The sequence below is a fragment of the Martes martes genome (genome assembly GCF_963455335.1).
Source record: "Martes martes genome assembly, chromosome: 9".
NCBI lineage: Eukaryota > Metazoa > Chordata > Mammalia > Carnivora > Mustelidae > Martes > Martes martes.
In genome coordinates, this window is record NC_137896.1 from 73,677,888 (window position 1) to 73,692,797 (window position 14,910).

The 14,910-nt window shown below is 48.2% G+C and overlaps 2 protein-coding genes across 7 annotated transcripts in view; one reads left to right on the top strand and one right to left on the bottom strand.

The window, feature by feature from the left end:
• The window catches only part of EML6 (EMAP like 6), a gene marked incomplete at its 5' end in the record, with an annotated part of 278,105 nt that extends 264,539 nt beyond the window's left edge, over positions 1–13,566 (top strand). For all 4 annotated transcript variants that reach the window (XM_080812628.1, XM_080812625.1, XM_080812626.1 and 1 more), the window contains 10 exons: positions 1,085–1,293; positions 2,101–2,258; positions 2,891–3,005; positions 4,608–4,796; positions 5,326–5,498; positions 5,901–6,063; positions 7,632–7,735; positions 8,446–8,599; positions 9,009–9,109; positions 10,741–13,566. In XM_080812628.1, coding sequence (XP_080668754.1) covers positions 1,085–1,293; positions 2,101–2,258; positions 2,891–3,005; positions 4,608–4,796; positions 5,326–5,498; positions 5,901–6,063; positions 7,632–7,735; positions 8,446–8,599; positions 9,009–9,109; positions 10,741–10,765 — 1,391 coding nt within the window. In that variant the 3' untranslated portion in view covers positions 10,766–13,566. The remainder of the gene's footprint in view (positions 1–1,084; positions 1,294–2,100; positions 2,259–2,890; positions 3,006–4,607; positions 4,797–5,325; positions 5,499–5,900; positions 6,064–7,631; positions 7,736–8,445; positions 8,600–9,008; positions 9,110–10,740) is intronic.
• The window catches only part of RTN4 (reticulon 4), a 73,316-nt gene continuing 71,220 nt past the window's right edge, over positions 12,815–14,910 (bottom strand). For all 3 annotated transcript variants that reach the window (XM_080812631.1, XM_080812629.1, XM_080812630.1), the window contains 3 exons: positions 14,425–14,471; positions 14,158–14,216; positions 12,815–13,808 (listed from right to left, as the gene is read on the bottom strand). In XM_080812631.1, the coding sequence (XP_080668757.1) occupies positions 13,766–13,808; positions 14,158–14,216; positions 14,425–14,471 (149 nt within the window). In that variant the 3' untranslated portion in view covers positions 12,815–13,765. The remainder of the gene's footprint in view (positions 13,809–14,157; positions 14,217–14,424; positions 14,472–14,910) is intronic.

The window sequence follows — 14,910 nt, forward strand, 5'->3', positions numbered from 1 at the left end:
AGACCTTATAAAATGGGAGCGCTTATTATCCCCAAATTACAGATGAGCCAACTGAGGCACCAGGAGGTTCAAATAACTTTCCCCAAATTGCTCGAAAAATAAATGGTGGAGCTCGGACTGTCTGAGGACAAAAGTTAAAGCCCCACATATGAGTCAAACGCATAAATGGGGTCGAGGAAACAACTAGTAATTAGGTATAAAAGGTAGAATTTTTAAACCCAAAAACCATGAAAGAAAAAGGAATGTGAAGGACTTTTTTTTTTTTAAAGGATTTTATTTATTTATTTGACAGACAGAGATCACAAGTAGGCAGAGAGGCAGGAGGAAGCAGGCTCCCTGCTGAGCAGAGAGCCCGATGTGGGGCTCAATCCCAGGACCCTGAGATCATGACCTGAGCCGAAGGCAGAGGCTTTAACCCACTGAGCCACCCAGGTGCCCCAGATTTTATTTATTTATTTGAGAGTGCACAGCTGGGTGAAGGGCAGAGGGAGAAGCAGGCTTCCCACTGAGCAGAGAGCCCGATGTGGGACTTGATCCTGGGACTCCGACATCATGACCTGAGCCGAAGTCAGACGCTCAACCGACTGAGCCACCCAGGTGCCCCTGAAGGACTTTTTTTTTGAAGAACGTAAAAGCAGAGAATCTTGGGAAGAAATAAAGAACTGTCTAAAGGAATGGGAGTCTCCAGTTACATTCCAGCTGCTGGTGGGCGGGAATCCTGTGGTGAGTTCGGAGATCAGAGGTGGGGAAATGAAGGGTGCCCTTTGCCCTTTTCTCCTATCTGGAAGCTTCCACCCTGGGGCCATCCCTTTCTGCTGTGTTCATGGGTGCCTAGATGTGGCCTGTGGGGGTGGAGTGGAATGAGGGATTATGTTAGCAGCACTGGTGCTCTGGAAATTACCCAGACTCTTTCTTTTCCACCTTGAGAGCAGTGTCTGAGGCTGGGAGAGTGCTGTTGAGGAAGAAGGAACGTCTGCAGTGTATCCTGGGCCTTGCTGGGACGGAGAGCCACCCTGAGCTGTGCTTCAGGGCCTGGCCAGAGTGTGGGAGGACGCCCCCTCATCAGAATCTTTCACCCATACAGGTGCCAAGGTTGCCAGCCGAGGGGGTCACCTGGAGCGCATCTTTGTGGTGGAATTTCGCCCCGACTCAGACACCCAATTTGTGTCTGTCGGGGTCAAACATATGAAGTTCTGGACCCTGGCAGGCAGTGCCCTGCTTTATAAGAAGGGGGTCATCGGGTCCATGGAGGCTGCCAAGATGCAGACGATGCTCTCTGTGGCCTTCGGTGCTGTGAGTTCCAGCAAAAGCTTACTGAGAGGGGACCCTGACCCCCGGGCATGGGTATGGGGGGCACCTATAGGCACGAGGCTACAAAAAACTAGAAGGCTATTTCCCTGTTTTCTCCTTTATTGGCTCACTTGCAACCATTATTCCCTTTCCTTAGTACAGCCAGGTGAGCTGACTGTATTTTTCCCCTCAAAATATTCATTCCAAAAGGTAGGACCCCCAGTCACTCAGGGCAGGAGCTTCATCATTGTGGAGGCAGACTGACTTGCAAGCCTGTCAGGCCCGGGTTAGGTGCAGAGAGCATGGGAACGATGCCCCCCTGGACAGCCTCCCGATTCCCCCTAGCCTTCTTGTGCCACTGACACCTTGTCCCAACTGACACCTGTGTGGGCTGTGCAGGCTCCCCTGGGGACATTCTGAAACCCAGCCAACTCTTGGTTCTGCACCTTGTTCATGAGCCCATGAAAGTTTAGCTGGAGTCCTGCCCCTTACCCTTTACTCTGCAGTCATCTGGAGATGTATCCATCCCAGGATGGAAGTTCATTTACATGCAGACATGCACATGGGGAAGTCGAATGCCCCAAAGCAACTCAGGAAAGTGAATTTCAGGGCTGGGTGATTTTATCATAGGTGCCTCATGGTCATCTCCTATCGAGTCTTTTGCCTTTCCTTAGCACAGAAGGTCAATTTGAGCGTGTGTTTATGTTTCTCTAGCTCTGGTTCCCTAAGCAAGGAGCAGGTGGCTGGGAGGGGACCCTCTTGAGAGCTGCTATGAGTGTCCTGGTGTAGAAGGTGTCCCTTTGTTTACAGAACAACCTCACTTTCACGGGTGCCATCAATGGAGACGTCTATGTGTGGAAGGACCACTTCCTCATCCGGCTGGTGGCCAAGGCTCACACAGGCCCCGTCTTCACAATGTACACGACCCTTCGAGACGGACTCATAGTGACTGGTGGCAAAGAGCGGCCGTAAGCTGAAACTCCTCTAGGGGCAACTGGTTTTCTCTTATTGTCTTATTGTCTTGGGAGAGAGTGCCAGAAGCAATTCCCACTGGGAGAGAATGCAGATTTTCGTTCTCCCATCTTTTCTGCTGCAGCAGGGAGATCAGTCTCCCCTTCCTCCAAGAGGGCCCTAGGTCAAAACTTTCAGAAGTATAGGTCAGAGACGGGGAGAGGTGGTTTCATGGTCGACCCGAGCGACTTTGCTGATCACCAGGTGTTCGTCTCCGTAGCCCTTTGGGGGACGGGAGGATGGGGAGGAGGAGAGAGAATTTCCCATGGGAACAGAGATACGAGAATAAAGCAGAAAAACAGAGAAGCGTTTCCCTTCGTGTTTGATCTGATAACAACATGGTTTGATTTTTTAGACTGCAGTTCTCTTTCCTTCTACCTTAGCAGCCTTTGAAAGTATTCTAGGAAACCTGCCAGTCCAAAAGGTTGTAAACACCCATCAGTGGGGACGAGAAAGAGGCCACCCTGGAGGGTCTGTCCTGCTGGGCCCCAGCGGCTACGACCTTGATGATGGGGCGGGGGGCCTAGGGTGTCACAGGCAAGTCTTAGGACGAGGCCCAACATACTAAGTGCCTCTTGATCCTTTTTAGGACCAAAGAAGGAGGTGCTGTGAAGCTGTGGGACCAGGAGATGAAGCGCTGCAGGGCCTTCCAGCTGGAGACCGGACAGCTGGTGGAGTGTGTGCGCTCTGTGTGCCGGGGCAAAGTGAGTGGGTTGGGCTGGTCTGCCCCGAGCTGTCCCCCTGGGGGCCAAGTGAGAGTTGAGCCGGACACTTTCCCCGTGCTGCATTGTTGAATCCTTAAAATGAACCTCTGAGGTGGGACTTGCCCTGTTGTGGGGAGTCGGCTTAGCAGAATACAACAGACCTAGGTGCAGACTCTTGTGAGTAGTGCTGGCTGTGTGACCTTGTGTATGTTAGCCCCCCCTGTTCCAGTACATGTGTTGTTGTGAGGATCACATGCATTATAATGCAGGGTGACTTGCCTTATGCCTGCCTCATAGCCACATTTGCTGGGTGGTAGTTCCTGTTATTACAGATAAGATTATTAATGTAGGTGCAGAGATAGTCAATAATTTGCCTATGCCCACAGTTACATGGGCAGGAAGGGGGCAGGGAGGGGCCATCAAACTGACTCAAAGCCATGGCTTTTCAAGTCATACCTGGGCTGAGTATCAGAAACAACTGCAGGGGTGGGTTTTTTTTGTTGTTGGTCTTTTGTTGTGTTGTGTTCTGTTTAAATATGTATGTCCAGGCTCTTGCCCAGAGCTGACAAGTCAGAATCTTAGTCTAGGTGTGTGTGTTCCTTTTCTCCTTTTCTTTCTTTTTTTTTTTTTTAATTCCCCAAGAAATTCTGAGGTCCTTGAAAATAAATCTTAACCTCTGTTTTGTACCCTGTGTTTATATTTTTGAATTTGAATTATTATCAGTCCAAGAACTTGGTTTCTAGAAGTTCCCCATAAAAAAGGGCAGACATGACTTGGAGTCTCCATAATTAGGAATTGAGAGCTTTGCTTTTAAGTAGATCAATGGCAGTCATCCACTAGGGTAATGAGACATCTGGGAGGCTGAAGGCAGAGCGAGGCCCAGAATCTGGAGGTCATTTGGAGATGGTTTTTGTTCAGTGTGAGGGAGAGACGAGGAAGAACCTGAGCTGTCCAATAGCAGAAACTGGCTGCCCGGCTCTATAGTGAGTTTGCCGTCTGTGGAATGTCCTGGCAGAGACCCAGTGATGGAGAACTCTGCTGATGCGCTCATGCATGGCTGAGGGGGAACAGGAAAAGTGAGGGGGTGACGTAAGGATAAACTATTGAGTTAACAACAGAACCCTCTCAGCCCGTCCCCTGGTAGTACCACTGCCACCAGAGCCAATCCCCCTGTTTGCTCTAATTGTGTTCTTAAGTTAGTTTTTAAAATCTGTATTTTAAAAGAATGTCCTTTTTTACCTATCTTCATCTATTTGTCTGCCAATCGAGCACCCACTAGATATCGAATAGATGATAAAATTATTTAAGTTATGGCAAAGTATAGATAACATAACAATTGACCCTTTTAGCCATGTTTAGGTGGGCCGTCCAGAGGTAGTAAGTACATTCCCATTGCTGGGTAACCGTCACCCCCATCTACCCACAGAACGTTCTTTATCTCATAGAATTGAAACTCTGTACCTATGAACTGCTCACACCCCTTTCCCCTTCCGCCCAGTGCTTGGCAACCACCGTTGACTTTTCTCTGTGAATTGGACGAGTACGTCATAGGAGTGGGATCACACAGTATTTGTCTTCTTTCTAATGTTTTTATTGCAACAGGGAAAAATTTTAGTAGGAACCAAAGACGGAGAAATAATTGAAGTTGGTGAAAAAAATGCTGCTTCCAACATCCTAATTGATGGACACATGGAAGGGGAGATCTGGGGCCTGGCCACACACCCCTCCAAGGACATCTTCATCTCTGCCAGCAACGATGGCACAGCCCGCATCTGGGACCTGGCTGACAAGGTGAGGGGCCCTCTCTGCCTGGGCTCGGATGCCTGCAAGTGGGTCTGGCCAGAGCCTGGAGGGAGGCGAGGTTTGGCCAGGGTCAGGCCAGAGATGGGGGACATGGCAGGTCAGCAATTAAGTTAGGAAGCCTAATAATGAAAGGGCCACTCACACACACCCAGTGCAGCTATGGGTAGCTGCAAATCCATCCATAGCTATAGTAGAGGAATAAGCTGAAAATTACTTTTCTCTTGTAGAAAGTCCACAAAACCTTAAAAATAAAGAGATATGTCTCTCCTGGAAGGGAAGACTAAAAATGATTTGAAACATCTGATGTTCCCAAACGGAACATGTCAATCAAAATCCCACCAAAGTTCCTCTTGGAGTTTGGAGAAAAAATTAAAATTAAAAAATTCATCTTGAGTAAAAAATAGCAGAGTAGTCGGGGAGGGGGGATTCTTGTTACCAAGTCTTATCTGGTATTAAAACAAGTAGGGGCACTTGTCAGCGGCGGGGGCTCAGGGCAAGTTCCTCTGTGTCCACGCAGAAGCTGCTTAACAAGGTGAACCTGGGCCACGCGGCCAGGTGTGCAGCCTACAGCCCTGATGGAGAGATGGTGGCCATCGGCATGAAGAATGGCGAGTTTGTCATCTTGCTAGTGAACAGCCTCAAAGTCTGGGGGAAGAAACGAGACCGGAAATCTGCTATCCAAGATATCAGGTACATAGCAGGTGGTCTGGGCAGGGAGAGTGATGTTTCCCACTCTGGAAGGGTCAGGGCTGGGCTGGAGAGCCGGTTGGGAGGGGGGCCCTTTCAGCGCCGGCTGTGACAGGAGAGGAGACTTACCCATGTGAGCCCTCAGCCATGTCTTTGCTAACTGCCATGGGAGTTTTTACCAAGTAAAAACCACACATGCCATGCCCTGCTACCTAAGGCTGCATCCGTTTCCTTCCCACCATGGGAGTGGACCCAGAGAAAGTGCTGAATTCCCTAGAATGTCGGAGAAGGTAACTGTGAGTCAGTTACCCGGGAGCCTGGGAGGCCCCTCCCAGCGTGGACCTCATGTCTGACCAGCCCGGACAGCCCTTCTCACCGACCATGCTCTTGGATTGCTTTTTCTAGAATCAGCCCAGACAGCAGATTCTTAGCTGTTGGTTCTTCAGAACACACAGTTGACTTCTATGACCTCACTCAAGGCACAAGCCTGAATCGCATTGGCTACTGCAAAGATATTCCAAGCTTTGTCATCCAGATGGATTTTTCGGCAGATGGCAGATACATCCAGGTATGTTCCAGCTCTGCTGCTCTCTGGGGCAACCAATAATAATAATAATAATGGTAATAATAATAGTAGTAGTAGTACTAATACTAATAATACCAGCAACAGCAACGACAGTGGTGGCTTATGGTAGCTGAGTGCCTCTGCGCTGGGCTGTGCCCTGACTTCCTCTCCACAGGAACCCTTTCTGTCCTGTTATTTTCCCCTGACTTTATTAGGGAAAGGGCAGAGGCCTAGAGAATTTAAGAATGTTGAAGGACTATAGAGTTTTAAGAAGTAGCGTCCTTCAGTAAGAAGCGCAGAGAGCAGAAGCCCTAATCCACTTCTCCCCGCCATCTCCCCCGCTTCACTGCTTCCTCACTTGGGATTCCCCGGTTCCCGACTGGAGCCCGTGTGGCTTCTTGTCCCTTTTCATTTCAGTTCCACCTCTGGGGTAGTGTGGCCTGTCCACACTGGGGACCTGAGCTCTGGGCCTGGAGTGGAGGCTCCTCATTCTCCTGGGGGAACAGACGGGTGGGAAGGGATGAAGAGAGGCCCCACCTTTGGGACTCAGAGCTGAAAAGAGAATGGTGTCTTAGCCAGCACTCTGAACGAACGTTAGGTGTTAGGGAGCCTGCCCGGAGTTGGACACCTGCTGTGAAACAAGAGGAGACCCATCTGTCGGTGGAGTGTCTACTGAACCAGGCACCGTGCTAGGCTTTTGGGTGGACAGAGTGGGCCTGCTCCCAGCTCTCCTGGAGCTTGCCCTGTAATGGAGAAGACAAGCGTTACACAGATCATCACCAAATATACTATAATTACAAATCGTGATTATGTGCTGGGAAGGAAAAGTATGGGGTGCTGTGGGAGCGTTTCACAGGCGCCGAATTTAGATTCACTTCCTCGCCACACAAGTGATATTTAGGCTGAGGTCTGTGGGATGTGGAGGAGTTAGCCAACAAAGAGAGGCGGGAACGTGTTTCCGGGCCATCTGTATGAAGGCCCTGAGGCGGGGAAGATCTCGGCACATTCCGTGAACAGCAGAGAAACCCAGGGTGGCCAGGCTAGAGGCACCACAGTAGAAGGGGCTGCAGATTTTCTGGAAGATGGTTCTCTCCCCCTAGACTATTCCCATAGAAGAAAGGGTCAGGTCCTAGATTCTTTAGAAATCATCCACATCAGTTGCTGTCCATGAGAAAACTCGCTCACCTCTGTCCTAAAGGACCTGTTTCTCAGAACAGGGATTCCCAAACTTGGAGCATCAGACACCCCCTGGAGGCTTTGTTAAAACACAGATTGCCGGACCCCACTCTCCAAGTGTCGGGTGCGGGCACCCAGGAGTATGTATTTCCAACAGCTTTCCAGATGCTGCTACTGGTCAGAAACCACATTTGGGGAACTCTTGGAAAAAGAGCCAGAAAATGAATGGGAAAATGTCCTTCCTGCTCAAGTGAATTTTGCTACAGGCTGGCCACCGGCTTTGCAGCCTCAGGCTGAACTTGGATTTGTTGAAAAGTTGTTGAAAAGTCCTGGGGAAAGGGAAGTCCTTTGAACTGGAGAGATGGTTGATGGACAGGGTTGCCTTCTGCTTATAGGTGTCAACAGGGGCCTACAAGCGCCAGGTGCATGAGGTCCCCCTGGGAAAGCAGGTCACTGAAGCCACAGTCATCGAGAAGATCACCTGGGCCTCCTGGACAAGGTGACTAGAGGAAAACACTTCTTAAGGAGAAGGTCCCAAGGGCGTCTCTTGTGCCAGTCTCCATCTCCAAGTTGGCTTATGGCCAGGATGTGAAGAAGCTCAGAGATGGAGATGTCTTGTCTTTGAGGGTGGGGGGTGGTTGTTGGCAGAAGGCTTCTAGGTGCCAGTGCTTTGATCCGACTGGGGCTTTTGAAATGCAAAGTACCTCCTTTTGCATAATCTTCCCAGGGCCCCACCTCTCCCAGCAAGTGCAAAGGGAAATGGTCTTCCAGGTCCTGGTTCAGGGCCTCCCCCGAGCTCCGCTGCTCACTCTGTCCTGCAACACCGGGAGGCCCTCCAGTCACCCGCAGGCACTGGGCAGCCAGCAAGGCACTTAAGCTGAGGAGGAGGGCCTTGGCAGGTCAAGGGAAAGGACGCCACCAGGCTGTGAGCTTGAAGGTGCCCCAGCAGGCCCACAGTCAGGAAGGACTAGAGGGACCAGGGAGAGAATCAAAGATGGGGTAACTTTCCTTTTGGGGTGGAAGGGACTGCAGCAGAGCAGAACAGTAAGAATGAAGGTGAGTGCACAGAGGGGGACGGGACAGAAGAGCCACATGACCATAGCGAATAACACAAAATAGGCCTCTCTCCCTCTTATCCCTGGGAGAGGATGCTTGACTCCTGGAAGCCTCCTCCTCTGCCTCCTCTCACACTTCTGCTTGTTCAAATAGCATTCTGGGGGATGAAGTCATTGGCATCTGGCCACGAAATGCAGACAAGGCTGATGTCAACTGCGCTTGTGTGACCCATGCTGGCCTCAACATTGTCACCGGAGATGACTTTGGGCTAGTGAAGCTCTTTGATTTTCCATGCACAGAAAAATTTGTGAGTCTTCTCTGGCGTCGCCCCTCCCTGCACTGCCTCCGGGCTCTTTCCTTCTGCGGGCTACAGGTGGTGCGGGCCGCACTGAGACAGCCTTCTAGGACCTAGAACAAGAGGAAACTTGTTCCCGCCCTGTAGAGATTTGGTGACCCCTAACTGTTTCACCTCCCTCTGGAGGGGAGGGCCTGGAAGCCCCGGGGGTGGGGAGGGGAGGATGAAAGGTGTACAAATCGTCCACCTTGGGCAAGAATGGAAGGGAAAGCCAGTCGGCGAAAGGCTGGCTAACAGAGATGTCCAGGCCAAATGGGAATGCAGATGATTCTGGGAGGGGGAGATGGGAGTCCTGGAAGTGGTCTGTGGTTGCTGGGAGGGGCAGAGTCTCTCAGCTGTCTCTGTTCACTTTTGCTCACAGGCCAAACATAAGCGTTACTTTGGTCACTCTGCTCACGTGACAAACATCCGTTTCTCTCATGATGACAAGTACGTGGTCAGCACTGGAGGAGATGACTGCAGGTAGGACCCTGACGGACCTGGCTCGGACTCTCCGGGCCTGGCTAGTACTCCGTCTCCCCGTCCCCACATCAGGTGTCCTGGGGGTCAGCTCAGCGTCTCCCAGGATCACGGGGAGGGGCTGCCATCCTAATGAAGACAAAGACTTTTCAAGTATGATCTTTAGTCTCTGATGACTCCCAACCCAAAACTTGATGGGCCCATGTCCCTAGTGGAGCTATCTGGGGCTTGGTGAGAAGGGGAGGGCACAAGTGTTACTCTGAACGCTGCTGTGTGGAGGGACAGGGGCTGAGTGGGGCTTGGCGGGGGTGAGGGGCCCAAGATGGCTGCTTTTGGGACAGCCCACAGCATCCTTGCGTATGATCCGTAGGTCTTTTAACTCCTAACTTCAGACTGATCGTCAGAGTTCTTAAGATGATTCACCCACAACCAAGAGAGGTTTAAAAATAGTAGCAAGCCTCAGTCACCCTGAGAAACATGGGTGTTCCCTGATTCTACATGAGATCAGATGAGAATTGAAGCCATTAGGCCCAGTGCTAGTTAGCAGCAGGAGTACCTCAGCCAGCTGTTTGGACGGGGCTGCTTTTGACTTTAACTGCTGCTCGGTGTAAGTCAGGCCCAGGGTTCAGTGTGAGGCGTGACTGGCCTCCCAGTGATTTGGAAGGACCCCTGCCAGCCTGCTCCAGAAACAACATCAGCCTCTGCAGCATTTCCAAGTCCCCTTCCTCTTGTCCCTCCAAGGGCATTCCTTATTTGGATTGTGGATGAGCAGGATGAGGTCATGCCTATATCTCATTCTCTACCTCTACCATAGTTGAAGGGCTTTATGGCAACATGAATTTTGGTTTCATTTCAGCCTAAGCAAAACTCTTGGTAGGGGGAAAGGGGAATAAAGAAGAAATACTGCAATCCAGCTATTTGTAGTAGTCTGAGAGGGTGTGGAAGAGGAACCTGTAGAGAATATCAACCCAGTTCCTATCTGCAAGGGTGGTGCCGAAAGCGGCCCCCGAAGATGCTCTCTGATGGCCTGTGGGAGGGCACAGTCTCCGGCTGGCGGTGCCACCAGCGGCTGGCAATGAGTGCCCTCACCCTGCCAGCCACTCCCTGCCGAGTGGAAACACCCATTGAGAGCCACACCCGCCCGACCAGGAGCAGGCTAGTGCCCAGAGACTAAGTGAACTGGCCACCTCTGTGCGGGAGTGCTGAGGCGCCTGCTGACTGCTCTGAAAGGCTTGGAAGTAACCCGTAGAATGCAGGACCCCTGGGCCTTTGTCGCCACGGGAGCGTGTTCCGATCCCTGGCTCTCCTACACACTAGAAAGGGCTCTCCTGCTCAAGTGGACTGATAAAACCTTGTCAGTAGGAACATGAGAGATAGAGTCAAGTTGCCAAAAGTCCTTACATTCAGCACGCTCGGGCTGTCAAGTCAAGCCAAACAAAAAACAATGGGCCATTTTTAAAAAGCAGATCTTTAATTGGTGGCAAGATCCCTGGTTTGTCTTTAGAAATTGAAATCATGATGTCCAGTACATCCCCTGAGCTCGACCCTGGAGCCCTCGGTAAGATTGCTTTTGGTCACTTGACAGGACGATGACGTCCAGCCATGCAAGATGAATATCTGGTCTGCTTTTTCAGTGTGTTTGTATGGCGGTGTCTGTAAATGCCAGAAACCTCTTTCTTGCTGCTGCTGCTCCCCCCACCCTGCCCAGCCACCGCGGAGGCACTTCGGGGCCCCTCTGTGCCGCCAGCTGCTGGCCCAGGCCCACCGCGCTGCAGGCCACAAGAGTGCCACACGCCAGCAAAGCGGGGTGACTGCTCCATCCTCTGCGAAACTGTGACGCTAAGGTCAGTTCTCACATGGGAGGAGTCCTTGCCTCTGTTCCTGAGACGACGTACTAACCACACTGACAAAAAATTCTGATAATGTAGCCCGCTGACCAAATTCAAAGCCTCAGTTAACCCTAACCAATATGTAGCTTTTAATTTGCACCAAAACTTTTACAAAAGATGTTTTGCTATTGTTTCTATATACTTTAAAAATATTCATTTTTACCAATGAGTTGAATAAGACAGCTTCAGTTAGATGCACCTAAGCACTAGAACTATTGCTAGCCTCAGTTCTCCACATTTAGCTTTCAAAACCAAATGAGCCATGTATAAACAAGTTGAGAAACTTAATTTTTTAATGTTTCATTTGCAGAGTTTTATATCCATTAAGTGCCTTTGAAAGTTACCAGTTGTGTGGGCTGCTGTCTCACCTCCCACAATTTTTCTCCTTTCTACATATGGTGCTAAAACTTCAAAACTGAGGAGGGCTACAGGACCCTTAACAGATTCCTGGTCTGTCACCCATGTCATGTGTTTATGTCCCGACTTCCTAAATGCAAGACATCGGTTACCTGCTTGGGAAAGAGTGGCAGGTGAGCAGCAAGGAAATTAATTCCGGAGGAAGGGGGTAGAAATGGGTTTTCACTATTTAGTGCCAAACCTACAAAATCCAAACAGAAGTAAAATAAACAACTACTACAAAACAGAGCAGGAGGGTGGGGAAAAAAATCTCAAGTGGGTGTAGAAGGATGAGCCCTTAGTCCCAAAATGGTAATAAATGAGGTGACCCAAGGCTGCATTGGGTCTACCACCCCCACAGTGGGGCTGACTTGACCCCATGGATTTGTTCATGTGAGCTATATAGGTCAAGTCCACATAAAAAGAAAGAAGAAAAATCTCTGAACAAATTCCTAAGCCCAAACAATATTTGGTTAAGATTATAAAACAAAATAAGCTATCTTAAGAGTTCCTCAGAGCTAGCTGGATGACAGAAAATATGACCTGAACAATACTAACCAGAAGACCCCTACCCGGCCTCAGTCACACTTCACAACTGGCTCACCGCTGACCCCAGGAAGGGCGGGCCGCACACACGGCGAGGAAGGCTGGTGAGTGACTGGGGGCTCCAAGCACACATACACGGATTAGTCTTTCCCATCGGTGAAGCCAAATTCTGGGGCTTGAGTTCCTGGCTATTTGCAGTTACCAGTTTAGAGAAAGGTGAAATGAAGCATTTTCAATTAAATAGACTAACATTTACCCGAGAAGTGCTTCCGCATTCTAAGTGGATTAGATCACTCACGAAGCTATTTTTATATGCCCAGTTATGAATGCCTTACATTAATCCCCTGAGAGGCTGCTGGGTCCCCAGTTTGAGGCCCTGTGCAGTCCTGACTCTGTTTTCTGTAACCATGTGACTGGTGATGCTGAGTGATGGCCATGTCTGCCTCTACTGTACCATTGACCTTTCATAATAATCAGCCCTTGCATTGAAATAACCATGTGGAAGAATAAGTTGATCAATGAGGATATGTACAACTATATTTAAAAAGCAATAGTGTCTATGTCAAGAAACTTCATAAATCTTATTTGTAAGCATTTCTATGGTATGATTTTATGTATGTTCATAAATCCTGCACTGTGTTCTACTATATGTTAAAATATTGGTGCATGAATTTATTTTCAATTAGCAAAGTACAAGAAATACATCATTTGAAAACATTTTGGTTATGTGTTCAATAAATGGGATCGTGTAAACACAGCTGGCGCACGCGCGGGCAGGCTTCCTGAGTGCGGCCCCCTCTCCCCGGCTGAAGCCAAGGCTCCTCGGTGTTTCCTCTGAAGCTGCTGCCATTTCACGGAACCAAAATACCCAACATCCTTTAAGTCTATAAGCTTTATTGATACTTTGCTTTTACAGTTCACAAGGCATTCCACAGATTCAGTACAGCTTAAACCACAAATGTATAAATCTTCATTTTATAATTTTTTGCATAACAAGTTTTGATATTTGCAAACAACGTTTTTGGAAGCATTAGATTCAGTCCGGAGATTCTGAGTTTATCACACAAAATGAACTACAGGAAGTCTGTGCGGTGAAGTTTACTATGTGCATGGCATTGCTTCATGTTGAAAACAGATGGTAGTGCTCCTAGAAATGGATTTTCTGTTTCTAGCTTATGTGCTTTGGAACTATACACATGTAACCGGGGACTCTCTGAAATACCGCGCACCGTGCGGCAGCCGGAGGGGGAGGGTCTAAGCTTTGTGAAACACTATATATAGATATATATATAATCTATATTTACTTATATTGGCAATTAATATAACAGTAAAATTCACAATACACCTAGAACATACCAGGAAGGCAAGCTTTTTCACTCTTGCTTTAGTGGTATGATCTTGTCTAAACGTTTCATTTCAGAAAATCTGCATCAATCTACACAGACCATACACAGTGCACAAACTGTGAGAAGGATTATTTTTTTCAGCTCCACTTTCTCTGCGACCCCCTCCCCCCCCAAAACAACAGCAAGACTACCTGCCACAGAGTGTAATTAATATACAGCTTTCTCAGATCTTTTTTTATTCACCAGTGCCTCAAATAGGAAAAACAAATATTACGGTTTAATTCCATACATAGCAGCTTACAATACTTAAGATGATGAACACATGGCAGTCAAGACAGGTAATTTTTCCTCAGACACCGCATTGCTAAAAATAAAGATCTGTGAAGCTGCAATGTCAAGGTTTCCTTCTTCCCTGACCCTCCCCCATGTAATCAAATGAATATCCCCCTTCAAACCCCTAGTGTTTATGATCTCTGGCTTTTTCATTCAGCTTTGCGTTTCAATCCAGGGATTTTTGCTTGGATTCTACAAGTGAAAAAGTAGGAAAAAAGGTCAATGGAAATATTTTTAAGTATTTAACAGTGCTGTGCTTCAAGAACTACTTGTATATTATAGTGCTCAGCTTCTACAAGGACTGTCAAACTGTAAGCTGTATTTTTGCCACCGTGCCTCCTGAATTAGACTTAAAAAAGCCTTAAATACAGCACAGAGCAAACACAGCAATGATCCGAACGTAGACAAAAATCCTTTGGCAATGCTATTGCACTTTTCAGTTATGATTAAGATTTGCTACTGACTAGGCCTGTAAGATGAATTCTCCAAGTCCAGCACACTTTATTCTTAGTGGAAAAAAAAAAGGATTTTAAATACTTACTTAGCCATAGCATCTTTAACACTCTTATTTGCAAGTCCTAGATAATGATCTATCTGTGCCTGCAAGAGAGGTGGAAAGGAGTTACTAGAAAATTAACATTGCTAAAGAATCTTATTAACCTTTCCTATATTCAGCAAATTACAGGCTTAATAAAGGCTTCAGACACCACCTTTTTCATTTTTATCAGGCTTTGGAAACTGGTACTGATAGATTTGTTTAGGTAATACAGTAGGGCTTGAATTCCGAAATCTATAGTTAAGAAATTACCTGATGCCGTTCATAAATAACAGGAACGCTGAAGAGTGAAATCAGAGCTGAAAAAGAAAATACACAACCTTTAAAACAGAGTGGTATGATTTAGGGAAGAAAAACTGAAAAGCCTCTAACAGGCAGCGTTCCTAATGAATGTTTAAATACCCAAGCTTCTCCTGGAGGCTCCTGCTGGTGGGGAGCCACACAAGAGGAATGGAGGCACGAACCATTCCTAGCTGAAAATCAAGTCCCACAGACCTTATAAAATACAGGTATCCCATGTTAGTCTAATTTAGGACTGCACCATCAGGTGAGGCCAGCCCCCATCTGGTTTATCACTGTTGACTGAAGCATTCTTTAGGAATTAAAGCAGCAATTAAATATACAATATCAGTATCAGCAATTTAAAGACCTCAGACATCCCTACGATGTAAGCATTTTCTCCACCCAAGTGTCTCTAAGCTCCTGCACACAATCTTCCCTTATTGTGCAGCTTTTTGT